General features: G+C 43.8%; 4 protein-coding genes across 6 annotated transcripts; 3 read left to right on the forward strand and 1 right to left on the reverse strand.

Moving 5' to 3' along the window:
- Positions 1 to 1327: 1327 nt before the first annotated feature.
- On the reverse strand, positions 1328 to 3517 carry LOC125552642 (D-tagatose-1,6-bisphosphate aldolase subunit). Of its 2 annotated transcripts, none has more exons than XM_048716265.2 (5): positions 3244 to 3517; positions 2859 to 2959; positions 2026 to 2133; positions 1847 to 1948; positions 1328 to 1705 (listed from the first exon to the last, which is right to left on the reverse strand). In XM_048716265.2, exons 1-5 carry the CDS (start codon positions 3455 to 3457, stop codon positions 1535 to 1537), a joined length of 696 nt encoding a protein of 231 aa, XP_048572222.1. In that variant the 5' UTR covers positions 3458 to 3517; the 3' UTR covers positions 1328 to 1534. The 2 variants fall into 2 exon arrangements, with proteins under 2 accessions (XP_048572222.1, XP_048572221.1); XM_048716264.2 differs by having other exon boundaries at positions 2026 to 2136; positions 3244 to 3513.
- A 2382-nt stretch (positions 3518 to 5899) lies between these two features.
- On the forward strand, positions 5900 to 10089 carry SVR1 (pseudouridine synthase family protein). Of its 2 annotated transcripts, XM_048716268.2 has the most exons (10): positions 5901 to 6491; positions 6596 to 6675; positions 6906 to 7006; positions 7157 to 7223; positions 7344 to 7437; positions 7522 to 7570; positions 7887 to 8037; positions 8349 to 8405; positions 9031 to 9086; positions 9527 to 10089. In XM_048716268.2, the coding sequence occupies exons 1-10, from the start codon at positions 5981 to 5983 to the stop codon at positions 9585 to 9587; spliced, it is 1227 nt and encodes a 408-aa protein (XP_048572225.2). In that variant the 5' UTR covers positions 5901 to 5980; the 3' UTR covers positions 9588 to 10089. The 2 variants fall into 2 exon arrangements, with proteins under 2 accessions (XP_048572223.2, XP_048572225.2); XM_048716266.2 differs by having other exon boundaries at positions 5900 to 6491; positions 7344 to 7570.
- Positions 10090 to 12367: 2278 nt separating this feature from the next.
- LOC125552644 (heat-inducible transcription repressor) lies at positions 12368 to 17819 on the forward strand. The gene is made up of 10 exons (XM_048716269.2): positions 12368 to 12930; positions 13053 to 13130; positions 13204 to 13769; positions 14686 to 15282; positions 15368 to 15522; positions 15948 to 16153; positions 16239 to 16372; positions 16448 to 16749; positions 16843 to 16946; positions 17313 to 17819. Exons 1-10 carry the CDS (start codon positions 12657 to 12659, stop codon positions 17381 to 17383), a joined length of 2487 nt encoding a protein of 828 aa, XP_048572226.2. The 5' UTR covers positions 12368 to 12656; the 3' UTR covers positions 17384 to 17819.
- A 1575-nt stretch (positions 17820 to 19394) lies between these two features.
- On the forward strand, positions 19395 to 20173 carry LOC125554125 (uncharacterized protein At5g01610). The gene has a single exon (XM_048717730.2). It carries the CDS (start codon positions 19529 to 19531, stop codon positions 19991 to 19993), a length of 465 nt encoding a protein of 154 aa, XP_048573687.2. The 5' UTR covers positions 19395 to 19528; the 3' UTR covers positions 19994 to 20173.
- The last annotated feature ends 346 nt before the right edge of the window (positions 20174 to 20519 follow it).

Below are 20519 nucleotides of genomic sequence, written 5' to 3' on the forward strand. Positions count from 1 at the left end.
GAACTGTTCCATCGCAAAAAGAAAAGAAAGGGTGAACTGCTGATGAACTCAATTAAACTCTCCTTGACCGACGATGACACCGCGCTTATCCATGAGTAACGTGCATCGTGGCCGCCGGGCGCTGCTCCACGCCTTCACGTGTTGCGGCTGGCCCAGGGCTGCCCACGTCGTAGCGATCGAGAGAGAGTCGAGTCAAACAAATGATTTTGACGTGCATTGTTTTTAATGAATCCGTGTCTATAAAATGTCTTCTTCCGCGAAAGTCATAGTCTACTCCCGAGCTCAAATGCTATCTTAATTATGAATAGTAAAATAAAAAAATGTAGGAAAAAAATTCTGATTTTTTTGAACTTTGACAAATGTTTTGCATGCATACCAAAATTCAGCACGAAATGACATTCGTGAAAGTCATGGCGAAAAAAAAAATCAGCAGTCCAAAATGTTTTCAAAACTAGCATTTTTTGGTTTTTCTACATGACTTCCACAAATGTCATTTCATGCTGAAAGTTTGTAAGCATACAAAACATTTGTCAAATTTTACCACAAAAAAATCAGTACTTTTTTACTGTTCATGAGGGAGCCGATACTCCACGTCCCTTCTTTCGAAGTTTTTTTGACAACCGATTAGTTTTTAGAGCTCCTCAAATATCATACATTCAAATTATACACACTCCTAGCACAATCGAGCATCCTTTTTTTTTTCAAATTTATTGCTCATGGCAGGTGTAGATGAGTTTGGGTGCCAAAACGCCATCCTCTTGCCAGTTTTACTTCCACTTTATGTTTGATTGTCGCAGCCGCCACATCAAACGTTACTACTTCTTCCGTTCCAAATTACTTGCAGTTCTTATTCTATGAAGTTATTATATTTGAGATTTGACCAAGTTTGTGAAAAAATGTGCTAATGTTCATGCAATCTCAAATATGTGTAAAAACATGTATTTTGATGACTCTAATGGAACTAGGTCAGATGCCCACTAAAAAAATGCCCATTTTAATCAGCTTCTTGTCAGGCTGGCAAAAGAACCGCCGAACAGTTTATACAAAGATAAGAATGAGTAGTGCGTAGTTTCCCAATCATGAAAACTTCTACATGATGCCATCTGCACGACATAATACTGCATCTGAGTTGTCACCATAGTCTTCAAGACCAACTGACCAAGCACTTCCACAAGCTATGTGCTCATGGTTACCTCAAATCTCCAGGTCAACAGATATAAAACTCAAAGCACCTACCATTGGGTGCAAGTGCTTTCCTCCAACACAACTCCAGATGCCAATGCATCAGCAATGCTATCGAAAACAGGAATAGATTGAACATGAGCTGTGAATCCGGAACCCTTTTTATTTATTTATATGCACCAGAGGAATCAGGTCTGTACAGGTATACACCAAGTTTGTTGCTGGTTGCGCACAAGGACACGAACACAGTTGCAAGCTGACACAATGCGTGCAGCCAGGCCAGTTAAGGATCATATATACAGTGTGGGTGGGGTGGATTATTTGTCAACCAATGTCTGCAGGCTCTGGGCTCTTAGAACAGGTCCCACTGCCAGTAGATCTTGTCCACGATGCCTCCGCCGCTCCGCACGGCCACATGGAGGGTCTCCGATGCCGGAGGGACACCCCACAGCAACGGAACAGCCACCGACATGGTCAGCTTCTCCTGAAGGCCGTCACTGCTCGCCTTCTCTGCAGTGACAATCTGAGCAAAAATGGCACCCTTTTAAGTTTGAAAGGATGTTCAATTGGAGATAAAGCTTTGATTTTGCAGTTTGAGGAATTCAATGACTGCACTTTGTTAAGATTATAGCGGCACATATAGTTCCAGGGGTAACATAAGTACCTCGCCACCATGCTCCAAGACAGTATCTTCCACCACATCGCTTAGCATTTCAATAGACCGACAAAAGCCAAAGATGCATAATCTTCTACCCATGTCCAGGCCCTGATAGATAATACCGCATGGTATTACTATATGAAAACATAAACATCAAACACACATAAGTGATAAGAAACATTTACATTTGTAGCTGCTATGTTAAACAGTGCTCCAAGGCAAAGACTTTGATTTGGATCCATGTAAGAGCTCTCCTGAAACCGGCGGGGTTTGCCTTTTCCCTTTTGTTGCCTCTTCTGTCCAAATTTAACACACATGAGGATGGCATGCAAAATATTGATGACGCCAGGATAAAGCAACTTCAGCAAATATACATGAATAAACTTGAATCCGCAACAAGTGGTTGGGTCGATATTCCCAGGATACAAAAAATAATTGTAAGCTTTCAGGCAACTAGCTTTTGGTGAGTACAGTGGTACAAATGAATATGGTGCTCAAATATACTCCTATACGGTGCTGCTTTTCAAGGTTTTATAGTCTAGATTCCCATTAAATATGTTTTATTATTACATGATAACGTAAGTAAAATGTGAAAAGAGCTGAATCTTTTTAACGTACACAATAAAATTGTTATTGCCCCGAATGCAGTAACCAACAGTGTAAGCATGACTGTTTAATATACATTTCTCGGTGTTATATAATTTCCAGTTACATATATTTCCCGGTGTTATACACATTCCAGCTACCCATTCATGTCTGATCAAACTAAATAAAACCTGGCTTTGTGGTACAGTGAACAAATAGAAATAGCACAAAGTTATTTCCATGGAAACTAGAAGGACGGCATATATCATTAACATCTTCATGCGCACTGAATAACAGTGTTCACAATATGCATAACAACATCTCAGTCCCGAAATGAAGCTCCATTTCAGTTTTATTAACAAGGACCAACATGTTGCTGTTTAGTATGACGCGCGAGGGAGCTTAGTAGTTCCAGCTCAACAAGATTCAGTACCTCGGAGGCGGTGACTCGACGAGGCACCATGTTACCGCCTATCTGAACCAGCCCATCGGAAGTGAAGAGCGTGATTTTATCCTCTTGCACCCACTCGATATCTGCCAGGAGAAGCACACGCAGATCGAACCCGTCAGCGCGCACGGCATGGTACACACACAGATCAGTACAGGGACAGACAACCCCCATACGAAACAAATCGACATTCTGCCCAACGATGAGCACAGCAGCCTACCCCATTACCAACTACCATCTCACGGAGCACGAAACAGCAACCGCGGCATCAATATCACTCATCTCTCAACATTTAATAATAATAAAAAAGGCATCGCTGGTCAAAGCGCTCGGGCAACATCAGGGCAGCGATCCGGGGGCGGGAGTTTACCGAACCCGGTGGAGAGATCCAGGGGCTGCTCCCACGGGTAGGGCCCGTAGAGGTCCTCGGGCTCGCCCTTCCTCGCCCGGGCGCGCAGCCGCGACCCGGGGCGGCAGCGGCGCGGGGACCGGGGCCTCCCGCCGCCGCGGAGCGGGGAGGAGAGGGGCCTCCTGGACGCCAGCGAGCGCGGGAGGGAGGAGGAGAGGGCGGCGGAGTCGGCCATCGCTCGGAATGCGGCAGGGGGGGGGAGGAGGAGCGATCGCGGGCGGAGGGGGGAAGGGAGGATCGGCGGATTTTTATCGGGGGGCGGCGGGGGCGAGGTGTGGTGGGCGTGGATTCTCCCGGCGGTGGACTTGGCTCGGCCGTGGTGCCTTTCTTGCGGGCTCTTTTCCGTGGCCACAGGAGGGGGAGGACGGATCGTGGCCGTCGGCTGTGCCGGTTCTGTGGCGATGGACGGTCCGGATTGGCCGGGAGCCGGTGGGCGTGGTTTATCCGCTGCTGATGTGCTACAGACAAAACAAGGTTCGGCTGTCGAGACCAAGATGGGCCGGGGATCTCGAGGGGTGGATATTCAGTGCTGCTCGGAAAATGGATAAGGGATTGCTTGCACAACGAGAGAGAGCGGATTCTGCGCTCGTTTGCACTGCACCCTTTATTTGTTTATTTACTTATTTATTCCCCAAAATAAGCACTTCAAAAGTTTTATAAAAATGTTGACCATTGCCATATAAGTCATGGACGAATTTGGAGAGGACCGAAACCTGAAAGACCAGTTCAAATGAAGTGGCACCATCTACCTGAACACCGCCTCTGCGAGAACTGAAAAAAAAAACATACCGAAACTAACTGGAGGCAAGGCACCGGGATTCCCCTCCATGCCACCAACTGTCGGAGCGGCAAACAGAGGGGTAGCAAATCCTTGGGATGAGCGGTGGAGCTTGGAGGGGAGGATAACTTCACCCTAGCCGCATATGCATGAGCCGACTCAACTAGAAGAAATAACTGGGATAAGTTTCATAAAAACTTTTTTGAAAAATGTGGGTATCTAAAACATGCTAGTTTTTGTTCTTCACAAAAATAACATTTTCTCACTGATTACATAGTTTCTCGAGAAGGCATAATAACGTGAGTTGTTGCATGAACAGAAACAAGTGCAACTGGGCGAGAGGTAGGGCTCCACTCAAATTTTGAAAATTCAATAAAATATGCTCATAGTTTTAAATAGAAAAAAAACAAGTCCTATCCATTTGTACGATAAGTGCCTCCGATCACATAATTTGCCTCCACTCAGAAGAAAATCTGGCTCTACCTTTAGCACCATTTTTTTTGCAAAAGACTACATTAATGTAATATTCCTGAAAACACAAACACAATAACACATATTTGTATTTCTTTCAAAAAAATTACATTCAATCGCAAAACCACCCCTTCTGGTTGAAGAGTCACCAAGAAAACATTTGATTTTTATTTTAGATAATAAAATCGGAGGATCACCTCTTTGTGATGTGGTGGCAGGGATGACTTCATCTACATGAGCTCTAAATCATGATAATCATGTTTACACATGAAAAACCTGGACACAAAGTAATTTTCTTACAAGTTCCAAGGCTTATACTACTTTGGTTTTCTTAAAATGCAATAGCGTGATAATAGTTGTCTCGGACATCATTTCCTGATACATTGCCCGCGGGGTTTCCGGACAATTACATAACGCAACACACTGCGGTTGCTAAATTTGTTTTTTAGTTCCCCGAAATGAATGAGTTGTAGCTTGAATATTTGTAGTTTTCCGATACATCATCCTCCAAACATGCAACTGTATTTTGCATGTCCTTAGAATCCACCGTCAAAATATATAGTGTGTCGTGAACTGAGCATAGCTCAAATGATTAGGTTTGTTATGGTGAAACCAGCCCACTGGCGTTGAAGTCCTAGACTTGGCACCGGCGTTCGCATTTTTCTAAATTTATTTCAGCATTTCCGACGATGTTCGTTCAGCAGAAGACGTTTTCGTTGATTATAAAATTATCCATGGTGATTTCGTCAATCTCAAGACATTATGCCGGCTTAGTATCTCGAAGGTGCTTATAAAGATCATGTCTGCATTATGTGCATATATTTAAGCATTTGCGTTTATACGCTGTGTAAAAAAACAATATACAGTTTGCCTTTTGACAAAATTTTAAAAATAAGAGCATAATTGGTTTGCTACCAATTTTTGTCTTGCCAAATGTTGGCACTGCCAACTATTGGCAATACCGAAACTTGCCAACTATTGGCAACTTTATATGAGAGAGGCAAAACAACTCGTAGCCAACCCAGTACTCTCTCCGGTCATTTTTACTCTGCATATTAGGTTTGTCCGAAGTCAATCTCATCCAACTTTGACCAAGTTTATATAAAAAATTATAGACATTCACATAACAACACCAATATCATTAGATTCATCTTGAAATATATTTTCATATTATATTTATTAGATATTATAGATACTAATAATTTTTAATATATATTTGATCAAACTTAGCAAAGTTTGACTTTCCGCAAAACCAATGTGCAGAGTAAAAAGGACCGAAGGAAGTAGTTGCCAATATTTGACATAATGCCAAACATTGGCATGCCAATTTTTGGCAGCAATTATGCTCTAAAAACGCAGCACCGTCTCGCCGTCCCGCTTTCCCGGCCCAGCAGCGCGAGCGCGGGGGATATCCGATAACCCCTCTCCCCTTCCCCACGCTCGCTCCCCATGGCCCTCGCCACCGCCGCGGCCGCCGCGGCCATCTCCATCCACCCATTCCTCAGCCGCCCGGCCAGCGTGCTCCGGTGCGGCCGCCGCGTCCCGCCGCTCCTCCTCCTCCGCGCTACCTCCTCGGCCTCCTCCGCCTCGGACTTCAACATCACCTTCGCGGAGCCCGCGCCCGCCCCGTCCAAGCGCTCGCCCGGCGGCCCGTCCGCGCAGCCGCTGGTCCCGTGGATCGCGCGCGGGGCCGACGGCAAGCCATCCCTCCACACCTCGCCGCCGCCGGACGTCCTCCAGGCCGTCGCCGCCGCGGAGGCGGAGGCCAAGAGGGCCGCCAAGAGGGGCCAGAGGCAGGGCCCCGCCGCCGACGCCCCCGTCGCCAGCGTCAGGGTCAAGGAGAAGAAGGCCTCCCCGACCGCGCCGCCCAAGTTCTCCAAGGCGGCCAGAAGGTTCTACAACGAGAATATCAAGGAGCACGAGCCGCAGCGCCTCGCCAAGGTCCTCGCCGCCGCAGGAGGTAGTTGTCCTATCCTGCAGGGTTTTAGATAAGCTCGCTTGACTGAATTGAAATCGGAGCAGCATTATATGTCTGTCTTGATGCTGACTCGTGGCTCTTCCTAGTGGCCTCAAGAAGGACCAGCGAGGAGCTCATCTTCCAAGGGAAGGTGACTGTCAATGGTTCTGTCTGCACTGCTCCCCAGGTATGAAATTTCAGCCTGAAGCTCTAAGAGTGAGGAGGAGCAGTTCATGTCGCAAATATTTTAGCTCATGTCCACATTTACGTAATGTCAATCTCACTTCAGTTGTCTAGTTGCGGCGAAAAAATAGCTGGTTTACTTTAGCTAGATAGATTCCGGCATTGTACCACTATGAAATTTGAAATGTTTTCATTTTGGCTGCATCTTGTTCATAATCAGTTTTTCTTTTGTAGACCAAAGTAGACATCTCAAAGGATTCTATCTACGTTAACGGGAATCGCATTTCCAAGAAGCTGCCTCCAAAGCTCTATTTTGCTGTGAACAAGCCAAAAGGGTCTGTATCTTTTCTTCCATATTGTTGGAGTCTGCACGTCTGTAAAAAGTTTCCTTTTGTATTCTAGCAGTGTATTTTTTAATACAATAGAAAAGCTGCCATTCGTCCAGCTGTGTGATATCCCTAAATGTTATTTCTGATGTCCCATAGGTATATTTGCTCGTCTGGTGAAGAGAAGTCTGTTATCTCCTTATTGGATGACTATTTGAAAGGATGGGTATGTTCTATAATAGGGCTTTTCATAAAATAGACATTACACTGTTCCTAATGAAATTTCATCATATTCTTGGCATGCTTCACCTTCTGTCTAAATATAACAATCTATCAACATGTGCAGAACAAACTTCAGCCAGGAGTACCAAAACCCCGCTTGTTTACTGTGGGTCGTCTTGATGTTGCCACAACTGGTTTGATAATAGTTACAAATGATGGTAATTTTGTCATACTTGCTAGACAATACTTAGGAATCAGCAGTTTAGCCATCCAAGGCCTAAAGTTAGCTGCTCTCCTTTCAGGTGAATTTGCCCAGAAAGTCTCACACCCTTCTTCAAACATAACAAAGGAGTAAGTTTGGCCTCCTCTGTATCGTTTGTAGACTGTAGTACTGCAATGCAGACTAAATTGTAATCTATACTTGAAATACTGTAGGTGCCATTCAAAATTTCCTAGCAGAAAATTAGGATGTTGTTTTGGTACTACCCTCAGGTCGCCATCATTATTCATGTGCAGTAAATGTGGAGAAGTTCCAAATGACACTAGTTTTAAACTAAAAATATTCTTCTCTAGGAAACTGCTCGTATAAATGTGCTCAAACATGGTAAATGGATAATGAAAAATACACGAAAAACAAAATATAATTTGCATTTGTTCAATATTGCAGATATGTAGTAACTATAGATGGAGCAGTGCACAAGAAACACCTTGTAGCTATCAGCGGAGGAACAGTAATTGATGGTGTTAAGGTTGTTCCTGATTTAGTAGAGCCACTGGATGCCCAAGCTGATACAAAAAGGACGCGACTTAAAATAGTGGTAATTGTCCTTTATACATGGTCCATTCTATTGTATTTGATGCCTGTTTTCTACTTCTGCATATGGTACAAAACTATGTAGTATAATATAGGCATTCTGATTTGTTCAGTACAGCAAAGGATATATCCTAGCAATATTGTTCAGTCCTTGTATGTTTGTGCCAGCTTGATTGTGCAAATCCAGTGCATTCTATCAATTAGCTTGTCACTTGCACATATGCTTGACTAAAGTAATTTTACATAAATTCAAAGGCATCATACTTAGTTAATCTACTCACTGGCATTGATATTGTCAAGTTCTATTTCTGGCAGGTTCATGAAGGAAGAAACCACGAAGTTCGTGAACTTGTGCAGAATGCAGGACTAAAGGTTGTTTTGCGTGATGAATATATCCTTATCAAAGTTTTCTTTGTATTTTGTTGGTACATATCTTAGTATTTCTTGTTCTACAATAAATGCGACCTCCGGGAGAGTAACATCTCTCAGCTTGCGCTAGGATGGCAAGGCCTTGAGGTTGAACAGCTTGAGTGAAGGAGGGCACATACTGTGCCAGGAATAAATCTAGAATAGCTAGTCAAAGGAACGAGTTGTTGTCCACAGCAGGACTTTAGGGTCTAGGAGACTTTTCTTAATTCGTCTTTGCTTCATTCGACTCAAATCCAATAGGCCGTGTTCCCTTTATGGGTATTATGCAAGCATAGAAGTATGGGATCTATCACATAGCAACAAAAGATAACAGACGGCTGTGTTATAGTAGCACAGACGGCTGTGTTATAGTAGCACACACCTTGACAGCCAGATCTTGTTTTATCATTTCTATTTTGATGCACTGCTATAGAAGACAGTTGACCCTGTTTGTAATGGAAAACAGGCCGGAAAACCATACAGGAGTCAGTTAATTAGAGGAAAAGCGTGTAGAAGCCCCGCAGTTATGCTTATTTGTGGTATATAACTGTTGTGAAAGCAGCTGATTTTTTATCCCTGTATTTGACAGGTCTACGCTTTGAAACGTGTTCGGATAGGCAGGTTCCGCCTCCCATCAGACCTGGGGTAATGTTATTTAGCACATCAGTACATGTTCAGCATTACTTCCTTTTTGCAGAGTTTCATAAGGTTTTTTCAAGTCTTCCTTTTTTTTGTACCTTTCAAAACATCTGAAACAGCATGGCAGCTGGTGCAAATGGTAAAATCAAATACTCCAGGAAATACATATTTTAGAAAGATCAACTTGGAAAGGCTCGTGTATCAAAAGGGATCATATGTGTCAAATCTGGCATGCCAGCAGTACATACCACCAAAATCAGTTCAGTGGAGTTAATTGGTTCAACTGATAAATCATCGTCTAGGGGCATCAGTTTTTATTGTGCCCAACAAGTAAAACTAATTTGACAGTCAACTCTTTTTTTGTGTTTGATAAACTCTTCATGTTCACAATGAGGCTGGCGATATAACACCGTATATTAACCCATTGTTGGATGTTACATGTACAGAATTGGGAAGATGGTTGAACTTAAAGAAGCTGACATCAAGGCACTAGATGGCAACAGCTAGTAGAGTGCGCGCCTGAGTTCATGGGCTTCGTTTCCGAAAGCGGTGTGGACGGGTGGATAACATATATGCCGTACCTCCCTCCTGTGGCGTAAGGCACGACTACTCTGCGCCTGAGAGGCCTGCGATTCTGCTATCATAGATGTCAAATAGGAAACTGATGGTCAGGTTCGATAGGCATGCCTTTGTTTTCAAGAACACATGAACTGCTTCGCTGAAGAATCTCCAAGATCCTACGTGCCAGCAGTGTTCGCTGGAGTTTTGGGATATGTTCAGCTAGGCTTGCTAGTACTGTAGTAGAGTTGTTGATAGCGTCTACTCTTATGCAGACCTACTGATTTATTATCTGTGGAAATGTAAATGCTGCCAGTCGAGTCATGAACTTTTCTTTAACTTAGTCGAGTCATGAACTGGCATTACCTCCAACAGTTTTTGCAACTTGTAACTTCTATGCCTGCCCTGCAGAAGAAAAAAGATCTGTATACCTGATTTTGTTGTTGAGAAATTCCTGATAATTCTTTTTTTTTTCCTAGTTGTAAAAAACACATTGCATTCTCAGAAGGTTAGGTTCCTGGTGATGGAACTTAGCCCATCAGGTTTAAATCCTAGACTTGGCATTTGTGCTCGTATTTTTCTGAATTTATTTCAGACATTTCAACTTTTTATTGACTATGAGGCGCATGTGGTGACTTTGTCAACATCAAGATGTGCAGCTCAGTATTTTAAAGGTGCTCATGGGGGGCAAATTGTGCAGGCTCAATACCTCAAAGGTGCTCATAGAGACAGAGTGTACGTGCGTGCGTTCATAAGAGTGATAGTGTGTGTGTGCGTGTGTGTATGTGAGCATTTTGCGTTAGTACTGTGTTAAAATAATGTACTTCAGGAAAAATGAGCCATTTTTAATTTTATTTTATTTTGAGGGGTAACTTTTTTTTAGGAAAAACCAAGTTTTTATTCATCACAACTCATAAGCCACATCGTATGGGATACAGTTTAGGTTGTGGGGATCATCAAACCTAACAACAAAGCAAACATGGCTAAACTATGTGCCTCAAAATTGACGCATGATCTTTGAAAGTAAAATTACACCGAAACAACGACGCTCTACATTAATCTCGCTAGTAATGTCCCCGTAGGTGCCACGGCTAAAATTCTTGATATCTTCCACCACTTTGTTTCGAATCTGAAACAACAATGAATTGACGAATATGGAGATCCTCCGCCAAAGATATTGCTTCTCTGCATGTGATAGCCACTAATGTGGCAGGGTCGTCAACTCCTTGAATGACTACAGCTAAACTTTCGTGGAAATTGCCATCTCTACATATACACACCGCAGCTGCTGAGCTTCCTCTTCCTTATCGGACACCAGCATCCACATGGATCTTTGCAAAGCCATGAGGGGGAGCTCGTGATCGCTGGTTGGCGGTTCCTAGAACCATGGGTCCCCCACCATCTAATGATGGTTGTTTATCTTTGAGTATATTAAGCTCCGCAATAAATCTCGTGATAAAGGAATGAGTTCCTTAGGGCTCTAGAAGATACCTTCGTGAATCGCCCTGCGTCTAGCCGACCAAATCGCCCAAAGGGTGACTGATAGTTTCACAAGCAGTTTATTTGATAATGAATCCCCGAGCGTAAACAGCTAATGCTTTGCGTTCAGTTCAGTGGTCGTTGCCAACGTTTCAGCCAACTCGTCGTCTATCAATGCCCATGTACATCTTGAGACCGTGCATTCGCCCGGTGAATGTTTTCAAGAGTCCTCCATCCCGCAGAAACCGCATGCACTCGTATCAGTCATGTTTCCGCATGCTCTAATGTCATTTTTCGGGATTGATTGCCGGGCAAGTCTGCATAGGAACATCCAGATCTTTGCCGGTACTTGTGTCTTCCACATACCCTTCGAGATACCCTCCTCCTTCGCTGAGCTAGAGGAGCCGGCCGAACCTTTGAGCCATGCCTCTCGCCTCTCTCTAATGGTAATGCGCATCTTGTATGCTAACTTCATAGAGAAATTATCATGTCGCTCAAATTTCCAGCTCCAGAAATCATCCATATTTCTTGTACATAACGATATGCCAAGAATGACACGCACATCCATAGGCATAAAAACCTCTGCCACTTTCTGTCTGTTTCAAGATGCCGAGGTAGCATCAATCAATTCTGACATTGTATCTGATGGGTTTGGTATTATGCAACCATAGGGTCGCATCATCTCCTCTCAGGGGTGCCAATTGTCAGCCCATATATCTGTTGTAGCTCTATTGCATGTACGCCTGATCAGACCCCGCTTCAAAGTGTCTCTTCCCTCCACAATAGCTCTCCGTATCTGGCTAGGATGGCCTCCTAACTCCGCATTCAGAATAGTTGAATTTGGGTAGCATATTCTCTTAAGAAGCCGAGCACACAGATTCTCTGGATTTTGCAGGAGCCACCAAGCTTGTCGAGCCAGCATTGACAAGTTAAATAGCTCAAAATCTTTAAAGCGTAAATCACCATACCTTTAGGTTGCGTCATTGCCTTCCATGATATCTCGTGTGGCTTCCATCTACCTTCCTTGTTTCCTCGCTAAAACTTTCGAATTAACATGTTCGAATGTTCACACAAGCCTTTAGGAAGTTTGAATAGAGTAACCATTTCTTTTCTTGATCGAGCATAAAAGAATCCGCCGTACGCAGACAGAGGTGGCTGGGCCCGGCCGTTTGGGCCGCGAGTTGGGCTGGGCCCTGTGCTAGTTGGCAACGAGGTGGGGAGCAAGATTAGTTTAAGCCATGGATCATCGTCGTCTCCGGCTCAGTCAGATCTGCCTGCCCCGCTCGACGCCGAGGGACCACCCACCACCACCACCACCACCCACGACTCCACCAGCAGGACACGGCAGCTCTTCCTCTCCCTCCCCTCCCAGCATCTCCGGCGATCCCACCCCGAGATCCCCCCACCCGACCCGCGCCGCCGCGCGGGGGCCCGGTGGGCTCGGACCGCCCTCGCTCTGCCGCGCGGAGTCGACCCAGGAGGACGCCCGCCAGGGCCATTCCGCGCCCCCCCTGCTCGCGCGGCTGACGGCGAGCGGCCATGAATTTCCTCTACCGGGCCGCGCAGCCCGAGCTGCCGCGGATCCCCGAGCAGCAGGGGGTCCTCAAGACCCTGGAGGGCCTCATCGCCGACGATCCGCTCCGCATCTCCGCCGTGGCGGAAGACGACGAAGCTGCCAGCAACGGAGCCGGGGAGATCGGCGGCGACACCGCTGCTACCTCTCCCTCCGCTTCTTCAGATTCGAAAAGTACAGCTCCGGCCGGGAAGCACAGCGACGTTTCCCAGGACGAAGGGTGGATCACGATTCCCAACAGTTGGTGCCCCTTTCCCCTTGCTTGGCCTTTCTCCTCGTCGCGTCGCAGATTCACCACTGCCACATTTCTCCTTGGAAATGCCGGCCCGGTAGCTTACTGATTCACAATTTTACTTCCGCAGAGGAGCTTCCTGGGGATTGGAGTGAGGTTTCGGACATGCTGCAGCTGCGGCCTTTGGATCGCCCCTTCCTTTTTCCTGGTAAAGTTACTTGACTGCAACTTGCTGCCTGTACCTGTTTTTGTTTTGGTATCTGAATTAGTTCGGTTATCAGGCGAGCAGGTCCATATACTGGCGTGCCTATCAGCCTCTAAGCAAGATATGACCTGCATATCTCCGTTTAGAATTGCTGCCGTGATGTCTAAGAGCGGAAATTCGCCGCGGCACCCCACAAATAAATCTAGCTCTGTCAGTGAGAATGGGGATGCCAATGGAACAGCCGGAGAAAATAGTTCTCACGGTGTCGAGGATAACATGGAGAGTGTTGAACTCAATGACAAAGTATCTTCTCCTTCAAAACAAGATATCCTGGAGACTGAATCCCTCCTTCGGATGGAAGATCGCAAACAGCAAATAGAAACCGTGCTGCAAAAATTCAAAAGATCTAACTTTTTTGTCCGAATCGCGGAGTCAGATGAACCTCTCTGGTCCAAGAAAAGAGTAGCTGCAACTAAGACGGCAGATGAACAATTATATTCGGATAGCCAGGGAAATAACACAGTTTCAAGGAGTACTGCTTACAATACCATTTCTGATAAAGGAGTTTTTGATGGTAGCACATCCGGAGGAGTCGCTCGGGATACTGTAAGGTGCTATGCTCTGCAGAATGGAGACATCGTGGTATGTTTTGAACGATCCGTCTGTTTACTTGCTGGGTGGCATTATACACTAGATTCTTTTTTGCAATGATTAACTTTGGGAAGTTTATGGACTATGCATAAATAGTTGACCAATCATATATGAGATGTGTGTTAAAAAAGTATACCATCGAATTTGTATTTGAAAGGGGTTTCCAATGGTATAATTTTTATAGCATGTCTCTCGCAGATATTATTGATTTTATCGGTAGTCAAAGTAAATCTCGAAATACGTATTAGACCCTATATATCCAGATGGAGGGAGCACTATAATTTTAGTTCCACAGCCATCTACTTGATGCCTGGAGACTGGTCTGAAATCTACTACCTTACTGCATCACTTTTGGCAAATTGACAACTGCCTTGAATACATTGCTTCTCTTGATTTAATGCACCTTTATATCCGTCATGGTGGTAAGTAGGGTCCTGCAAAGTTTAGAGTTATGTCTCACCATCTTCGGTGAAATCAGCTAATACGCTTTAAGCAAATTTATGTAAAAATCCTTTGCACAACTACTGCAGTTGTCTATATACTAATCATGTTTGTTACTCCCTCCGCTCCAAAATAAGTGTCTCAAGCTTAGTACTCCCTCCGTAAACAAAAATAAGAGCGTTTAGAACACTATTTTAGTGTTGTAAACGCTCTTATATTTCTTTACGGAGGGAGTGCAATTTTGTACTAAAATTAATACAAAGTTAAGACACTTATTTTGGGACGGAGGGAGTATTAGTTTATTAGACGCACATGCTTATTTTGTTTTATTTTAAAGAAAGCAACTTCACAAAGAAGTTGATGGTGCTACCATGCAGTTAGGTTTCATTCATGTACTTTTGTGTGATTCTGGGTTGCTTATGTTTGTGCTGATTAATCACTCATATTCTCTGTTGGAAGGATGCAGGTTGTTTTGCAAGTGAATGTTGGTGTTAGCAATATGGTATATCCAGTGCTTGAAGTTCTTCAATTTGAGAAGTGTACATCAAGCAATTATATGCGTGAGAATCTTGTAAACGGGCTTCCTAATGGTTATGAGGATCCTTGTCAGGAGCTGCTTAGCTGGTTGCTCCCTTTAGATCGCACACTACCTCCTCCTCGTTCTTTATCACCTCCTACTCTCAATCCCAGTATATCACACAAGCAATCTTTTTCTGCTTCTGGGTCTCAAATATTTTCGTTAAGTCATTTCAGAAGCTATTCAATGCCTTCATCCTCCTTTGCCCTTGCCCAGCTTCCCAACATAAGATCACCCCCAATATCTGAAAATCAAGAATTTGTGCCTGAAAAGCCTGCAAAAACACCTGATGTTATAAATGATGGGCAGCTTTCCTTTAGAGGAGTTCCTTTGGAGCCTGAACGGTATTCTGTACGCTGTGGTCTAGAAGGTGTATATCTACCAGGGAAAAGATGGTCAAGAAAAGTTGAAATAATTCAACCAATTGAAGTTCATTCTTTTTCTGCCAAATGTACTGCAGAAAATCTTCTTTGTGTCTTAATAAAGGTTACTATGAACATCCAAATCCTTCATTTTTCTCATAGTTTCTGAAGAAACTTTCAAAACTAATGCTTATATCTTCAATTCTCAGAACATTGCTCCACGGCATGTGCAAGACATAGTTGTATTCATAGATGCAATTACTGTTGTCTTTGAGGAGGCATCCAAAGGAGGTTCTCCTTTATCTCTACCAATTGCCAGTATTGAGGTCGGACATGGTCACAGTTTACCAAATCTGTCACTCAGGTACATGCAAAGTTTCTCATGGATGCTTCCAAAGACCCACAATTGCAGCTTAAAGTTTAAGTATGACGTGGTTTCTGCCATAAATTGATTCCCCTTTGGATTTGCAGACTGCAGTACTTTGACCTTGCCTTTTTCTTAGCAAAGAAATTCTTGCAACATGTTGCAATGTTATCGTTGTTATCCATCTTTCTCTTAGTTTTTAGTTTTGGTTTGAACAAGTTGGTTTTGTATAACATGCAGTACTGTCTGGTCACCTTAATGCTGGATTGGGCCAAACCTTAGTTTCACATGATTCTTTCTAGTTATTTATGCAAGCAATAAACACGGGAAGATGTATCGCATTACATACACTATACCTTGGTTTGAAGTTTCTGCCAAAGACCAACAGTTTCCATATATCTTAAGTATTACTTGTTTCCTTCCAGGCGGGGTGAAGAACACTCGTTTATTTTGAAGCCAGCAATTATGTCCTCCAGGGATCGGAGGATCAACAGTGATGTACCTCTGACTTTGTCACTCCCAAAGATGAGTGGAGCTGCCACAAATACTTCCACGCCTAGGGTTAGCGAGCTCAGCGCTGGTCTTACTGATCAGTATGCTGTACTTATATCATATCGCTGCAATTATACAGGTGAACTGTTGGAAAAATAGAACATGTGCTTGAGAACGAGTGTAGGTTGATAATTCTGACTTCCAGCCCTTTTTATCCTCTGTAGAATCAAAACTTTTCTTCAAGCAAGCCACAAGCTGGCAACCCTGTGCAGCTAGTGATCTTATGATCTCTGTGTCTTCTGAACTGTCATTACGAAATCCTAGCCCGAGTGCTCGAGTTCCTCAACTCCCCGTGCAGGTTATTTCGGTGCTTCTTTAGGTCTTGTTGCATTTTCCATGCCTCGCACTGATAGTGTTAATTGTTGGTTTTCAGGTCTTAACCCTTGAAGCTACTAATATGACTTCAGAAAACCTCACATTAACTGTTCTTGCTCCAGAAGCATCTGGTTCTTCTTCAGTTGTATCATTGAACTCAGCTCCAACCACACCAGATGGTTCTTATGATAATCTTAATGAGCCTATGAGAAGGTCTGGCTTGGGAAAACATGGAACTGGTTTTCGGAGACTGAATTCAGTTGTTGTCGGATCTCCAAAAGAAAGTGACAATGGAGGAAATAGAATGAGCACTTCAGCAGGCTGTACTCATTTGTGGTTGCAGAGTGCAGTTCCCCTAGGGTATGGCTATCCATTCTCACCTTTTTCCATCTGTTGAGAGTTACAGCACGGCATGTCAGTATGCTGAAGAATTACATTTGTTGTGGTTAACAGGTGTGTTCCTGCACGGTCAAGCACCACTGTCAAGCTCGAGCTACTCCCGTTAACAGACGGGATCATTACACTAGATACATTGCAAATAACCATAAAGGAGAAAGGTAAAATTACATGAAAAATGCAAAGTAGAGATCATTAACTTATCAGTTAGATATAGTGCCTACACAGGGAGCAGAACTTGTTATTGCTACTGTTTACTACTCCCTCCGTTCCGAATTACTTGTCTTAGATTTGTCTAGATATGGATGTGTATCTAGACTCGTTTTACTGTTAGATACATCCGTATCTAGACAAATCTAAGACAAGTAATTTGGGATGGAGGCAATACCTGTCATAGTCTGAATCCACCAGATTCATCAGATTAAATTTTGCATTTGCAGAATAAATTTTAAGATAGTGTTTCTATGGTGCGACCAGACCTCCCTGTCTTTGGCTGCTGATTCACGACATGTATCTTTGCACCACAGGTCTTACGTACATACCGGAGCACTCCTTGGAGATACACGCATCGTCTGCCATCTCAGCAGGAAGGTCATAGTAGGAATTAGCAGAGTATTAATTACTCTATGTCTTCTGTGGTTGAACCCCTCTGCGTGGAGTGCAAGTCCAACTGTGCAGCTGCTCATCTGAATTGGAATGTTGGACATGGCAGCTCATACAGCAGGATCCAGGAGCCGAGGCAGCCAGATACCGCTGTTTCTGCCGAAGGCGATGATCTCCACATCAACTGGATAAGCTGAGACCAGCCAATTGTGTTATCCCTGTTTGCATATATGCATTTATACGTGGAGCTCTGAGTGATTGGGCAGGCTTGGAAAAAACTGTAATGTTGTGTTTCATAGTTTTGATATCATTTTTGTGGTTTTCCATTCTTTTTGGTTACATGTAAACCTGGCGCTTGGCCTTGTCTTAGTTGGCGGGAGTATGTATCATGTGATGTACTGTCGGAAAAATGAGAAATTTACGCATCATCAGTTTCATCTTTTCCTTTTAGTGGTTATCATATATGCTTGTTATACAGTCCTGCTGAACTTCACATCATCCGACTAATATAAGTGTAGACCACATGAACATTGTTGGATACCTTTTGCTGATATTCTACATGGAGTCTTACAAGGTTAAAACAAACTACAGGTAACTCGGTGAAAACAACAAGCATGCAATCCACAACATCCTATGTGCACACAAGAAATATGGCAAAAATTGCCATGACACATGACACATTTATTTTTATCAGCACAAGAACTAAAAAGGGACCTAAACAAATACAAGCATTTCCAATTACTGTTGATTAATAATATACTTCCTCGGTTCCATAATGTAGTGCATATAGATTTTCTAAAAAGTCGAACTTCATAAACTTTGACCAAGTTTACAGATAAAACTATTTATGTCTCATGAATCTCATTCACTAACCATGACTTGTCACTGTAATGCCTACCTGACAGAAGGTAAGATGTTTTCTAATATTTTGTAGGATTTTCTAGGTATAGCTTTTTTTTTTCCGATTATCGTGTTTATTAGTTTTAGTATGTATAATCGATGCACACTAGAAGTTGGTAATTGTCTTTTAGCATCGTGTTCCTAAGATTCCGCCTCCTAAAGAAATGTGCAAGTCGCCGTACCAAACGCTCCACTTGCAAGAGGTTAATTGTTTTTAATTGTTCAAATGTCGACATGTCATCATGTCACTGATCCACTCAAATCCGGATTAATATATTAATGCCACAGAAAATAATAAATTTGCCTGCATCATTTGAATGGAATTCATAGCAAACAAGTCAGTAGATTCAGGAGTAGATGAACACATCATATTCAAAGCAACACTTTGTAGGAGTAGCCTTTTTATGCGAAAGACCCCAACTCAGCTCGAGCTCATATGAGGCATGAACAGTAAAATCTAAAAAAACAATAAATAAATAAATTCTGGTTTTTGTGTGGCAAAATTGGCAGATGTTTTGAGTGCTTGCAGAATTTCATCTTGAAATGACATTCGTGGAAAAAAATTAGCACTCAAAAATGCTTTTAAAAATAGCATTTTTTTAGCATAGATTTGTTTTTTTTGCCATGACTTACACGAATGTCATTCCATGGCAAAAACTTTGCAAACAATCAAAATATTTGTCTATGTTCCCACAAAAGAAATTAATCTTTTTTTGTTTGAATTTTACTGTTTACTTGAGCTCATATTAGCTCGAGCTGAGATTTTTATGTAGAAGTATCGTGGTACGCCACTTCACTTTCATGTTTGGCCATTTCCTACATGTATATAAGAGTAATAAATAAGCATAATCAAAAAAGAAGGCAGAGATGCGTGCATTTGTAATTGTGCGAAGAAGATACAGCTAAAATATGCACCACGCATTACAACTACTCATACAACTTCTTCAATGATTGGTCAAACATGCTAACCTAACCATTATTGAAACCCTCCCAACGAAAATATGCTTTTCTTGAGATGCTTCATCCGTCCGCGGATCAACATAAACTTAAGAATATCAAATTACTACTACTACATCATTGAAGAATATTCTTATGAAGGTAAAAAAATACAAGCGAGTGAGCATCCATCCAACGGTAAGCTACAAAAGCCAACACCTCCATTTGTCATTTGTCAAGTAAGCAAAGCCGCCAGCTCGGACCCAATCAAACCCAAAGAAAGCGAGAACTTCCCCGGCCGTCCATGGCCACCTACCCCCTACTCCTACTCCTCCTCCTCCTCCTCGGCGCCGTCGCCGTAGCTGCGTCGTCGGCGTCCGCGGAGGACACCCCAACGGCGTACGAGATGCTGGAGCGGTACGACTTCCCGCGGGGCATCCTGCCGGAGGGGGTGGAGGGGTACGAGCTCGGCCCGGACGGCGGCTTCGAGGTCTACTTCCCGCGGGAGTGCGAGTTCCTGCTGGCGAAGCAGTGGCTGGTCAGGTACGACGCCCGCATCGCCGGCGCCGTCACCGCGGGCAGGCTGGCGGCGCTGGAGGGCGTCCACGTCAAGGTGCTCTTCCTGTGGCTCCCCGTCGCCGAGGTCGACCGCGCCGGCGACCGCCTCAGCTTCTACGTCGGCCCCGTCTCCACGTCCTTCCCGCTGAGCTCCTTCGCCAGCAGCCCGCACTGTCGCGGCTACGACGCCGTCGCCGCGGCCGTCTCGTGAATCATAAGCCGTTGTTTATTATGATTTGAACAAGACTCACATGGGCCATTGTTTCAGTTAACCTTCTGTACCGTCGTGGATATCACAATGAGCTCTATACGATTCCAGTTTAGCATGAGAGCCAATGCTGAATTTTTTCCTCAGGAACCAGCGTTTATCTTGAATTTTCTTGAGATGCTATCTGTTTATTGGCCACAGATTAGCTTATGTTAAGCAATAGTTTAAGCACTTCTGCGATAAAAGAACTTGCTTGTCCGGAATGCCTGGCCTACCGTCGGAGTCGCAATCCTTAGGTCATCCGTCGTCGAAGCAACTTGATAGCTACCGACCATAATTATTAAGTGATCATTATTTTTAGAACGGTGGCTTGAGGTCGGCTTTGAATTATCGAAGTCATCCACTAGCTACAGACTAGCCATAATGGGAGTAACTTGAGCAGGAACATCAAGTCCAACTCAGGAAATTTGCTTATGTGGCAATGAGTTAATGAGGAGATAGGTAGTTACAGTAACTTAGCTACTGTAAC

Source organism: Triticum urartu, chromosome 4A, assembly GCF_056163025.1.
Source record: "Triticum urartu cultivar PI428250 chromosome 4A, HENAU_Tu73, whole genome shotgun sequence".
Classification (NCBI taxonomy): domain Eukaryota; kingdom Viridiplantae; phylum Streptophyta; class Magnoliopsida; order Poales; family Poaceae; genus Triticum; species Triticum urartu.